The following is a 12,125-nucleotide window of genomic DNA, read 5'->3' as shown; positions in this document are numbered from 1 at the left end:
AAGTAGGGTTTCTGTATTTAATGTGTGTGTAGCAACTTGTCCTGGTAGTTGCAGAATAAAATCCAGTGACTCTAGATACATAGGTGATGGTGCTGTATTTTCATTGCAGCTGTTACCTGGGCCTTTTCAATTGCTGTTTGATTTAGTGATCAAGACAGTTGCTGCAGGAGGAAGGTTATTTCTGAGAAAATTTTGTGGTAGAACCTGATCAGTGTTTCTGCCTTTTTTTTTTTTTTTTTTTTTTTAAACAACGGTGGAAATCTTTTCTAGAAAGGATTGCCAGAAGCTGTTCTGCATGGGACTACAATGTGTACTGAATAAGACCAGACACTTATATTCTCTGAAAATCAATGTATCTGCTTAGTAATTCAGAAAGGAGTGTTCTGTACTGCCCAGTAATGGGCACCCCTTTATGGAAAGAGGGGAGGAGGGCAGAGTGTACTTCCATCCTCATTGTTTTAAGTGGATGCAGTATCTCTGCTGTTGGGCACAATCCAGATTACGTACTCAAACCAGAGTCTCTAAACCCCAAATGTATTACTTGTAAATATAGTCTTGGGTTCTGTTTTTAGTAAGTCCACTCAGGTTACTTCACTTGAGCTTGTAAATATACAGATGGAAACTTTATATGTAGACTTACTCTGTTGTAATGAATTTGGTTTTAATAGGATAATGTAATTTTTGAGAGGCTTTCAAAAGATTCCCAGTATATGGAGCAAACACTGTGCCATCTTGAATACTTCGCAACAGAAGGTAAGAGAAACAGCACGTCACAAGAATTCAGCTTATCAAATTACTTGCAGCACGTTCTGCATGGTCTGAGCTTTGCAGTGCCAAATAAGATGGTTATGAAGATAAATTAATACGCGGTGTGTAATCAGCAAATTAACAACTCTAGGATAACTTTAAGCTTAAGGAAGTTTGTGTCCTGCTTCTGTGCAATTTCAGTAGGGAAGTGGAATTTGGAAGGAAAAGATGCGGTTCTGTGTGCCCATAGTGAAGGGAAAGGGTATGACTTGTATTGCCTGGAATATGTCAGTTAGATTGGAGTTAGAGGTGTTTTTACCAGTGTAGAATTCAGATGATAAAGTCCTTGGCTTTATGAAGCAGAGTGATAAGCTGAACATGCTGAGAAGCCTGGAAGACCAAGACATCAAAGATGACCTGAAATGGTCTGTAAGGCCTTTATGACTGATGTAACGCCTCTGTTCCCAAGGAAGTACTTGGCTTTGTTCCCTCTTCTGCAGCAGCATAAGATATTTGCGTTCCAGTAAAACCATGAACCAGTGGTTTTCTTCCTAAATCTGAAAACTTTATTCAGCTTTTTAAAAAAAAAAAAAAATTTTTTTTTTCCAGACTGCCACATTCCCAGTAATGAAATGTTTGTATTTTATGGCACAGACTCCTTTCTGCTTGACTCAGGCCAGAAAAAAAAAAATCATTAGTTCTGCATGTTAATTTTTGTCAGTGGTCTAATAAAATGGTTTTCATACTTCATGGGCCCTATTCTCTACTCTTTTGTGCATGTGTAACTCCCATTATTAATGTGAGTTACGTATATACACTGAAGGAGGAAACGGTCTTTCTAAGAGGAAATGTAGGCTGTGCACTATGTTTGACTAAGTAATATCTCCGATCACAATATGTAGCCGGTTCTTTAATTTGATCTTCTTGGAAATACATGAAAGCCAAGCTTGCTTTCATACTCAAACTAAAGATTAAAGATGACACTTTGTTGCTCTAGTATGGCTAGATTGCAATATTGAAAATCAGGGAGAATTTTGTGCCCATTAGGGTCTTTCTTGATTTGCACCACCATTAGTGACCTAAATGAGCTAGACTTTGTTTTACATTTGTAAAAACTCAAATGCTTTAAAAATGTACAAGGAGATTTTCTTGAATCCAGAGTTTAACAGTGTGCATGAAAAGCTCCTGTTGTTCCAATGAGAGGGTTAGAATGTAGCATTTGTTAGGGCATTAATGATATGCTGATACTCAGTGTAATTTTACTGTGTGTAATGGCTGTTGTCTTCTGATTTGTAGGTCTGAGGACTTTGTGCATTGCTTACGCAGATCTGTCAGAAAACTCTTACAGAGAGTGGTTGAATGTCTACAATGAAAGCAGTACAGTTCTGAAAGACAGAACTCAGAAGCTGGAGGAATGCTATGAGATCATTGAAAAGGTAAGATGCATAATTTTTTGATCAGATACAGATTCCCTTACGTGTGTCTCTTCCCATGGAATTTGGGCTTTATACAGTAAAACCAACTGTTGATTTCATTAATGAGAAACTGAAAAGGTATTCTGAATTGGCAACCCGTTCAGTCCATAGACCTCAAGTTTTAATTCATAAATCCGAGACAAACTTATGTATAAAAGGTCATTGCTACTTAAACTCTTTTCTCACATTCTTTTTATCTTGTTGTCTTGTGTAAGGTTGATGTAACTTGATAAAGATAACATATAAAATCATCGTGTTGCACAGAGTTCCCATGTACTACTACTATATGAAGAGAAATTTGTTCCTCTTCATACAGCAGTCACAGTTCAGGTTTTCTGAAAGGTGTTGTAGACACTGTAGACAAAAAGAAGTGCTCACCAAGGCCTGTAGTCGCATGGACTGAAAAAAGGTGAAAAACTGTGTTCCATGCAAGTTGCAGAACTCGTAATTCTGGAAGGGGAAAGCAGGTATCAGAGAACCATTTTGAAACTCTGTAATCCCACAATGAATGAAATGTTAAAATATGAACACTAGGGGCCAGTGTTTCTTTGATAGTTGCTGTTCTTACTGCTTTCTGACATGCTGGTAGTCGCACTTCTCACCTACGCTTGTTCATGCTCTTTTCCTTTGGTTCAGTTATTCACTCATTTTATTTACTGGTTTCTTGAAAACACTTTTTGAATTTCAGTCTCTTCTTTAATATTAACAATGCAACTTAAGTTCTGGAGCACTGTTATTTATGTTATTTGGGGCAGAAGAGGGAAAGAGGTCAAGACTAGGATGGGAGCTAACTTTCATGGGGTAACAGAACTCCTCCAAGAGCTCTTTAATAGCTGAAGTTTGGGTCTTGATTTTCAAACGAAGTCCTAAAGTGTTCCTTTGTGTTGGTCGGTCAGTAGCAGTGTGGTTATCTAATCCTTGGTTTTGTAGGTTTGCATAGCTCCTTTCAGGTTTCTGCTTCCTATACTGTGTTGTCATACTCTTGTGTTTTCACTGAGGTGAAACAATGAACATGGCTTGATTCTCTTATTTAAAAATGTCTTCTCAAACCTTAGATCATTTTTGGCCATCTACCTCCTGCCTATTTTCACAATTTTAATATCTTGAAAAAAGGGGACCCATGAGTGGGTTGTAGAATGGGAATTTGGACTTAGTGCCATATTGGTGGGAAGTATCCCCTGTATTTCTTTACTGCTAATGTTTGCTTTCTGGTCGTACCAAGGAGCAGGGAACTGTACTTGAAACTTAATTTTTCATTTTTCTATAGCTGGTATTTCCCAGGTTAAATTCTCTGGTCTGTAGGCATTTCTAGGTAATAAACTGGCTTGTGGCTGTAACAGAAAATATAATGTATTTTAACAGGCTGGTTTTTTTCATCTAAGGGCTCAAACTAGAGTGGGACAGCTACTTTCAGTGTTGTGGTTTAACCCCAGCCAGCAGCTAAGCACCACGCAGCTGCTCACTCACTTCCCCCCACCCAGTGGGATGGGGGACAGAATTGGGGGGAAAAAAAGTAAAACTTCTGGGTTGAGATAAGAACAGTTTAGTAGAACAAAAAAGAAAAAACTAGTAATGATGATAACAACAATAATAAAATGACAATAGTAATAATAAAAGGATTGGAGTATACAAAACAAGTGATGCACAATGCAATTGCTCACCACTTGCCAACCGATGCCCAGTTAGTTCCCGAGCAGTGATCTCCCTCAGGCCAACTCTCCCCAGTTTACATACTGGACATGATGTCACACGGTATGGAATACCCCTTTGGCCAGTTTGGGTCAGCTGTCCTGGCTGTGTCCCCTCCCAACTTCTTGTGCCTCTCCAGCCTTCTTGCTGGCTGGGCATCAGAAGCTGGAAAATCCTTTTCTTTGTCTAAACACTACTTACACGCTGACAGTTTCAGTTGTTGCTTATCAACATTCTTCTCATATTGAACCAAAAAAATAACACTATACCAGATACCAGAAAGAAAATTAACTCTATCCCAGCTGAAACCGGGGCAGGCAGTCTGAGTGTTGAGATCACTAGATCATAGTACGGCTGCATGTGTAGAGATAAACTTAAACTGGCTTCCTTCCCCACCAGTACACTGGTGGAGGGGGTTCAGCAGGAGCAATAGTAACTCCCCTGCTTGAGTAGGTCAGCCGTGCTGATCACTGTTCTGTCATGTTTAACTGTTTAAGAAGTGATTTTAGGAATAAAAGACAATCTACAATTGCACACTTGGATTGCATTTGTAACATTCAAATGTTGTTGGCATTGATAGGGCAAACATTTCATCAGGAGGCTGTAGGGTACTAAAGCACATGACTTAGGTAAGTTGTTTCTCCTACCTTTACCAGCTGAATATCTCATTACAAAACTTGAACTTTGTAAGACCTGTAACTCATTCATACAGGTGTGTGAGCTGGCATAACTCCCTCTTCTTTATGCATGCAGAGATTCATACAAGCAGGAGCTGCTCAAGATGCCCTCTTCGTAGAATCATAGAAGGGTTTGGGTTGGAAGGGGCCTTTTAAAAAAATCTAGTCCAACCCCCCCCCACCCCCAGCCATGGGCAGGGATGTCTTCCACTAGATCAGGTCACTCAAAGCTCTGTCCAGCCTGACCTTGAACACTTCCCATGATGGGGCATCCACAACTTCTCTGGGCAGCCTGTTCCAGTGTCTCACCACCCTCATTGTAAAAAAAAAAAATTCCTTCTTTATGTGCAATCTAAATCTATCATCTTTCAGTTTAAAACCATTGCCCCTTGTCCTGCCACTGCAGGCCTTGGTAAACAGTCTTTCTCCATATTTATTATAAGTCCTCTCTCTCTCTCTCTCTCTCTCTCTCTCTCTCTCTCTCTCTCTCTCTCTAAAAAGGCCACAATAAAGTCCTCCTGGAGCCTTGTCTTTTCTAGGCTCAACACCACCAACTCTAACTACTTCTGTTCATTTCATCTGTTTTCACTTGTTTTGAATAATTATAGTCCCTACAAATAGAAGGTGTTACTTTTTGTGTGCAATTGCTGAAATGATATAGTATAACTAAACTGAGTTTGTATCAATTTCTTTTTACATATCTAAGGAATCATTAAAATGCTTTTAAAGTTAAAATCTGCTGAGTAGATTGTGCCTTTGACAATGTTTATTTCTTAGGTATGTCTGTGTGACCTTTTTTTGGTAACATGGCCAAATCTCTTCAAGCAGTTGCTTTAGAATTGCATAAGAATGTGGCTAACTCTGTAGTATTAAATTTGTTGTATGAGACATGTTTTTCTGGCAGACATCTGTATGTAGACTAGAGATACTTGGATTGATTAATGTTCATACCACTTGTATTACATAAATGTAGTGATTATATCCATAAATAGCTGCAATAATTTTTGCTTTGAGTGATTGTATCCAGTCTGTATGTGCATTTTATGGGAGGGAAATTAGTTTAAATGATGTGATGCCAGGTGACTTTTGTTTTGTGAGCTTAAGAAATACATTAACTGTGACCACTCGTTATGTCGCTATGGTGATTAGTGAATACTCTAGTATATATGTTCATCCATAGGCTAGCTTTGGAGTTGTATAACTTCAATGAATTGCTCTTGAAACTTTGCCATCTTTTTGATCAAAAACACGCTGTTCCATTCTGTACCTCTTGAAATGTGAATTGTATGCAGAGGAAGTAGAATAGCCACACCAGAAATTTACTGTAGTGTATATTGCTTGTCAAAAAGCTGTATTAGCAACGAGGCACAACATGTTGTCCTCAATTCCTTTTTGAGTGTATTCCAAACAGATGTTTATATTAAGAAAACAATCCCTCAAATTCTTTTTTCCAGGATTTACTGCTTCTTGGAGCTACAGCCATTGAAGACCGCCTGCAAGCAGGTGTTCCAGAAACAATAGCCACGCTAATGAAGGCAGAAATTAAGATATGGATTCTGACGGGGGATAAACAGGAAACAGCTCTCAATATAGGTATCCATCTTTCTGGGTACTCTGAATTTGTCTGAGATGTAGCAGGTTACATACTAGATCTGTTGCGTGGGGTCTAAAACAAAATCAGGCCTGCTTCTTATAGAAGGGTTCCTTGATAGCAAGGAGGCATGTGGTAGCCTTCACTTTGGAGAAGAGGGGGGCAGGGTTTGGAGTGAAGTCTTTGCTCTGAGTGTCAGGCTATATTCAGGTTTTTTTAAGGCAAAAGGGACACTTCTGCTCTTGGTTAAGTGAAGTTCTTGTATGGAGTGAATATAGATAACTCTGCCTTCTGATGGAAACCGGAAAGCTCAAACAGACTGTAATGTTCCAATTATGATGTGCATTATATCAAACTGTTACAGCTTTTTTTCTTTCTTACTGACTGCCTTGTCTAGATTTTAATGCCGTTTGGGATATGATGGGAAATACGGTAATACAAAGCGTATAGCTTACAAATTCTTGCAAGCCTTGTCTGTGAAATAGGTGGAGGCTTGAACATCCTGCTGTCACCTTATGGCACATGTTAGTCAAGTATGTCATGATTGTCAGTAGAAGTGTGTTGCTGCTATTGAGTATATGGATAGAGTTTAATGTGGGTTGTTTTATCAAGGCACAATGTCGACATCCCTGTCTCAAACCTGTTGATGTATCTTAACTTACAAACTACCTTCGTTGTAATGCAAAAGAAAAAGTCTTGCAATGATGTGAACAAAAAGAACAAATTATTTACCAGACGGGTGTGCTTGGGTACTGATGTAATAGAATGGTAACCTTGAGACATAGGTGTTTATCTGACTACCTGATTTTGCAGCATAAAATTGGGAAGTTTTTAGCACTGTAAGTTTTAGGTTTGTTGTTAGAAGCAGCCCCTAAACATTAGATTTCCTTTCAGGTCATGAATGTATCTGATAGAATCAGTCTATATACCCAACTCTATTTGTAACTTGTCAAATACAAAGATTTTACTGTAAGGCTGGGCTGAACTGGAAGTGCACATTGTAATTTCAATCCTGTAGCAGCTCGATGTAGCACTGCTATTGTGCTAGCCTTGCATTGCATATCCCACGTGAGTAGGTCTAGTAAGCACTCAGAACTCAAATCCTTCAGCCTTTTTCCTCACTGTGGATGCTTTGCAAGGTGGGCAACCTGGGTAGCAATACCTTGTGCTGTCATAGAATGCTGCTGTGCTTGAAATGCTGATTTGTGAGCTGTACCTACGCTGCCATCGTGCCATTGCCCTTCACACTACACTAGTAGCCTCCTAGGAAGGGGGCTATCCAGGTATTAACTCAGTAATAAAGACTTGGTAAAGGAACAGATCCTGATACAAGCACACCTCCCCTTCATGGCATCACTTATCTCCTAAATATAGTATCCTTGGCAGTATAGTGCCATGATGCTCTTGTATTCTTTTTGATTATTTTTCTCCCTATAACTGGTAAATTTGCCCAGAGATGGAAAAAGGCAGAGTGGCACTCTGGTGATCTGACATCTTGCAGAAATGAGTGACGCTTTCAACTTGTTTAAGACTATAACACTATGCTTATCCCCACTGTCTCTAGTGTGCCCATGTAAAGTGCCATCCACAACTGCATTCAGATTTGCAGATTTTAGTCTGTTTAGATGTACAGATGTAGATTAAGGGGATCCTTAAAAGCATAGGTTGCCTTCTGTTGAAGGAGCTGTTTCTTCAGCCTTCTCAAGCTCATGTTGACCTCAAGATTTTCTGACTATATGAGGAATTTGACCACTAAAGCTGTTTATATGTAGAACTGCATGTAGATGGGTTTGGGTGTATTTCGGGCTCCCCCTGGCAGAACTGTGATGCTCTGTAACTGAACTTATGTTACCTTTAGCAAAACTTCGGGCATTTGCTATTTTTTGTCCTCCTTTTTTTTTTTTTTTTTTTTCCCCTGCTTTGGTTGGTTTAGTGGAATATCAGAATGTGGTCTGCTTGACTGACTAGATTTTTTGTTTATTTAGGAAAACTGATTCAAGTTTCATGGATCTTTGTATGTCAAAGTTGGTATTGAGGTGAAACAACTTGTTGAACTGATACAGTTGTAGTAGAAATAAGGTGGATGGCTTAAGTAGACGATTTAAATGCTAGTTATCTGTTTTGAATCACTGTCTGCAGTTTTTGCTTTCTTTAAAAGCAGCAGTCAACTTGAGAGGAGGGAAGCATCATCTTTTGACAAATTAAAAAAAAAAACCCCACCTTCAGATTTTGGCATAAATACCTAAAATAAGTTGATATGTTAACTGACAGCAGCTAACGTGAACACAAGTAAATGAGCTTTACAGAGATTGCTTACTCTGAAGGCTGTGAAGGACACCAGCTTGTCTTGAAAGCTGGGTTTTTTTGTGATAGCAACTTGGAAAAAATAACCATCTCCTTTACAACTTCTAAATTATCACTTTGCTTAGTGTATAATTTGTTAGTAAAACTTGAACTTAATTAGCTTCATGTTAAGTTGTCTCGAAAGTACAGACATGGGGCACTGTTCCAGTTCTTGTATATAACCCATTAAAACTGTAAAAAACATTTAAAACCCAATCCACATGTACACTTTATGCTTCAGGTGCAAATACGCTACCTGGGGAGTAAAAAGTATTTTCACTTTCTCATTGTGTGTGGAGCTTGTGCTTATGGACTCCGGCTTGCTGTATGGCTATGCATATGTATTGAGGTATATTTGAGCTCTTGGCAGCTGCCCTGAGGAGTTGGAGTAGTTTGTTCTTCCAGCTTCCTCTTGATTCTTTGGCCTTCAGAATTTGTGTGTGTGTGAGTGTCTGTTGTCTCTTAACTGCATTCTTCACTTCTCTGAAGAGTAATTCTTGACCTTGCTGTGGGGGGTGGTTGCATGCTTTCCACTCAGCTGTGTGCCAGCCAGTAATTCTGCAGCTGTAGGAGAGGAGAGTGTTCCTCATAAGCTTTAATACTGATCAACCATTTGAACTCTGTACTTATAGAACATAGGAGTTCCAGGTTCAGAAACATCTTTGAGCATGACATATGGTTCTCAGTTTTTATCAGCTGAAACTGTCCTTAGCGAGTGTCTGCAAACAACTCTAGAAGGCTTAACAGTGTTCTTGTAGCTTCATCGTTCTCTTAAAACAATCTGCAGACTCTGGATCTTCTTTGCCTTTCAGTGAGGAAAAAAAAAAAAAGGCAGATTTTTGTTTACCACTATCCTGATGCTCAGCAGGCTTCCGGAAAATCAGAATTGATGGATTTCCAGCCAATAACTTCCTTAGTAAACAGATTGTTTTCTGGGAATGGGAATGTAGTGTTCACTGAGCTGTATCTGTCCTTGAACAAGAAATCAATTTCTACAGTTGAGCTAAGTGCTCTTACATAGAGTATGCATTGATAGCTGCAAGCACTACCTTACAATCACAGAATCATAGAAGGGTTTGGGTTGGAAGGGACCTTTGAAGATCTAGTCCAATCCTTCTGCCATGGGCAGGGACACCTTCCACTGGATCAGGTTGCTCAAAGCTCCATCCAGCCTGACCTTGAACACTTCCAGGGATGGATGGGGCATCCACAACTTCTCTGGGCAACCTGTTCCAGTGCCTCACCACCCCATCATAAAAAAATTATTCCTTATGTCCAGTCTAAACCTACACTCTTTCAGTTTAAAACCATTGCCCCTTGTCCTGCCACTGCAGGCCTTGTTAAGAAGTCTTTCCCAGTCTTTCTTAAAATTACCCTTCCTCTATTGAAAGGTCTTCCCAGAGCCTTTTTTTCTCCAGGCTGAACAACCCCAACTCCCTCAGCCTGTCTTCCTAGGAGAGATGTTCCAGCCCTCTGATCCCTTTTGTGGCCCTTCTGGACCGGCTCTAAGAGGTCCATGCCTGTCTTGTGCTGGAGGCCCCAGAGCTGGATGCAGTACTCCAGGTGGGGTCTCGTGTCCAATTTTTCATCCACCAGTATCCCCAGGTACTTCTCAGTAGGGTGCTCTCAGTCTGTTCATCCCCCACTCTGTACTGATCGATACTTGGAATTGCCACAACACAGGTACGGGACCTTGCACTTGGCCTTGTTGAACTTCATAATGTTCTTATGGGCCTGCTCCTCAAGCCTGTCAAGGTCCCTCTGGATGGCATCCCTTCCCTCCAGCTTATCAACTGCACCATTCAGCTTGGTGGCCTCTGCAAACTTGCTGAGAGTGCACTTAATTCTGCTGACATCAATGAAGATAGTAAATGGTATTGGTCCCAGGACTGACCCCTGAGGGACACCATTCATTACTGTTTCCACTTGGATATTGAGCCATTGACTAACACTTTGGACGCAGCCATCCAGCCAATTCCTTACCCATCTAGCAGTCCATCCATCAAACCCATATCTCTCCAATTTAGAGGTAAGACCACTTCTGTTATGGCAAGCTGTGATTTTTTTCAGTTGAGGGAACTGAAGCAATGCCAGTATGCTTGCCTGTATCCCTATGCGAAGTCTGAGCAGGGCATATGTGCCCTCTCTAAACAGAAGATAATCATTCTTGCCTGACATGATGGATTCTGTGGGCTATGATCTTGAAGTCTGGTTCAAGCAATCTTTCTTCCAGGATGCTTGAAGGGAAATAAGCCCCAGAAGTACCTGATTCATCTGCTTCATGGACTTTTAGTCAGGCTTTAAAATTAGAGCTAGATATCAACTTACAGGTGTGGACTGACATTTTATACCTGGCTTTGAACCAGCAGTTGATCGTATTCTACTCGAAAACATTGGTAAAAATACGCCCCGATCTTAATGTATTTTTGGTTGCCATGTTAGTACTGCCAGTAATAACTATTATAAAACTATTATAAAACTTGAAAATATGACTACAAATGTTACTTGTAATCTTACAGTTGCCAGTTCATTTGGTTTATACTAGTGCTAGATTTTAACATCTTCATAGTCCTGAAATTGTACATAATGTATAGATTTCCTATAAAACACTGTTAGGCTTGACTTATATCCTACTATTCCAATCTTGATCTCCTTTCTGTTTAATGTGATGACGAGATGCAAAATGGCCTCAACTGCAGAATTAGTTCTTCTGACTCTGTGACTTCCAAGATGCACAGCAGAGCAACTCTATTTTCCATAGTTGTGGTTTGTTTTTTTCCCAGCTCCACTTGTCAAGTGGCGTCTTGCTCTTTTTGAAAGAGGCAAAATGAAACAGTGAGCAGTGGTTTAGAAATTACAGTTTGCTGTTGCACCTGCTGTTCCAATCAAATGCTACTAGAAAATCCTTTTGAATTAGTTATACTGAATTTGTACAGCCTACGGCACAAGGCTGTTGCCATTCTCTGGGGAAAGAATAACTGTGATGTGGAGGGAAGTGCTTAAGTTTGTAGTGTTCTCTTTCTCTCCTCAGTAAAAATAAGGAAGGGGTTCTTCAGCCTGGGACTAACCATTTAAAAATGGCAAACTGACTTTTTTTACCCAAGTCAGTGTTTTGTCTATACCTGTTGAAGCTTCATTACTCAGTTCTGTGCTACCACCTAAGACTTGTTCACAGGCAGAATCAGAGGCTATCTGCAAAGCTTTCATATATTGTAGGCTGTGCTTTGTAGAATATATTTCATCCTTTTCCCAACAGGTGTGTGTAAGTTCAGTGTCATTCTGTGGTGTTCTCTAAAGCAGAAAGTAAACCTTAGCTTGTTAACACAAATAAGATGAAAATGTATGTGGAAGGTTCCACCTGATACTCATATTCCACACAGCTGTGAAAATGGAAGAGAAACAAAACTTCTGCAGGTAATCAAACCTGCTGCCTGAAAGTGCCTCAATATGTGATAGAAGCATGCCTTCCACAAAGGAAGATGAGGGATTTGCTTTCTTGATGGAAGTCATTCATGCGGCGGGCATGTTAACCCTGGATTGTACCTACAAAACTAGCCCAATTACAAAAATTCTGTAGCCTGAGGAAATGATTTGCATTGCAAT

General features: G+C 39.9%; 1 protein-coding gene across 1 annotated transcript in view; it reads left to right on the top strand.

Annotated features, from left to right (window-relative positions):
* The window catches only part of ATP8A2 (ATPase phospholipid transporting 8A2), a 356,262-nt gene that overhangs the window by 93,540 nt on the left and 250,597 nt on the right, over positions 1–12,125 (top strand). Inside the window, 3 exon segments of the mRNA XM_052812677.1 lie at positions 669–753; positions 2,044–2,183; positions 6,043–6,181. Of these exon segments, the coding sequence (XP_052668637.1) occupies positions 669–753; positions 2,044–2,183; positions 6,043–6,181 (364 nt within the window).

This window comes from Harpia harpyja, chromosome 17, assembly GCF_026419915.1.
Source record: "Harpia harpyja isolate bHarHar1 chromosome 17, bHarHar1 primary haplotype, whole genome shotgun sequence".
NCBI lineage: Eukaryota > Metazoa > Chordata > Aves > Accipitriformes > Accipitridae > Harpia > Harpia harpyja.
This window is presented reverse-complemented; position numbering and strand designations above follow the sequence as displayed.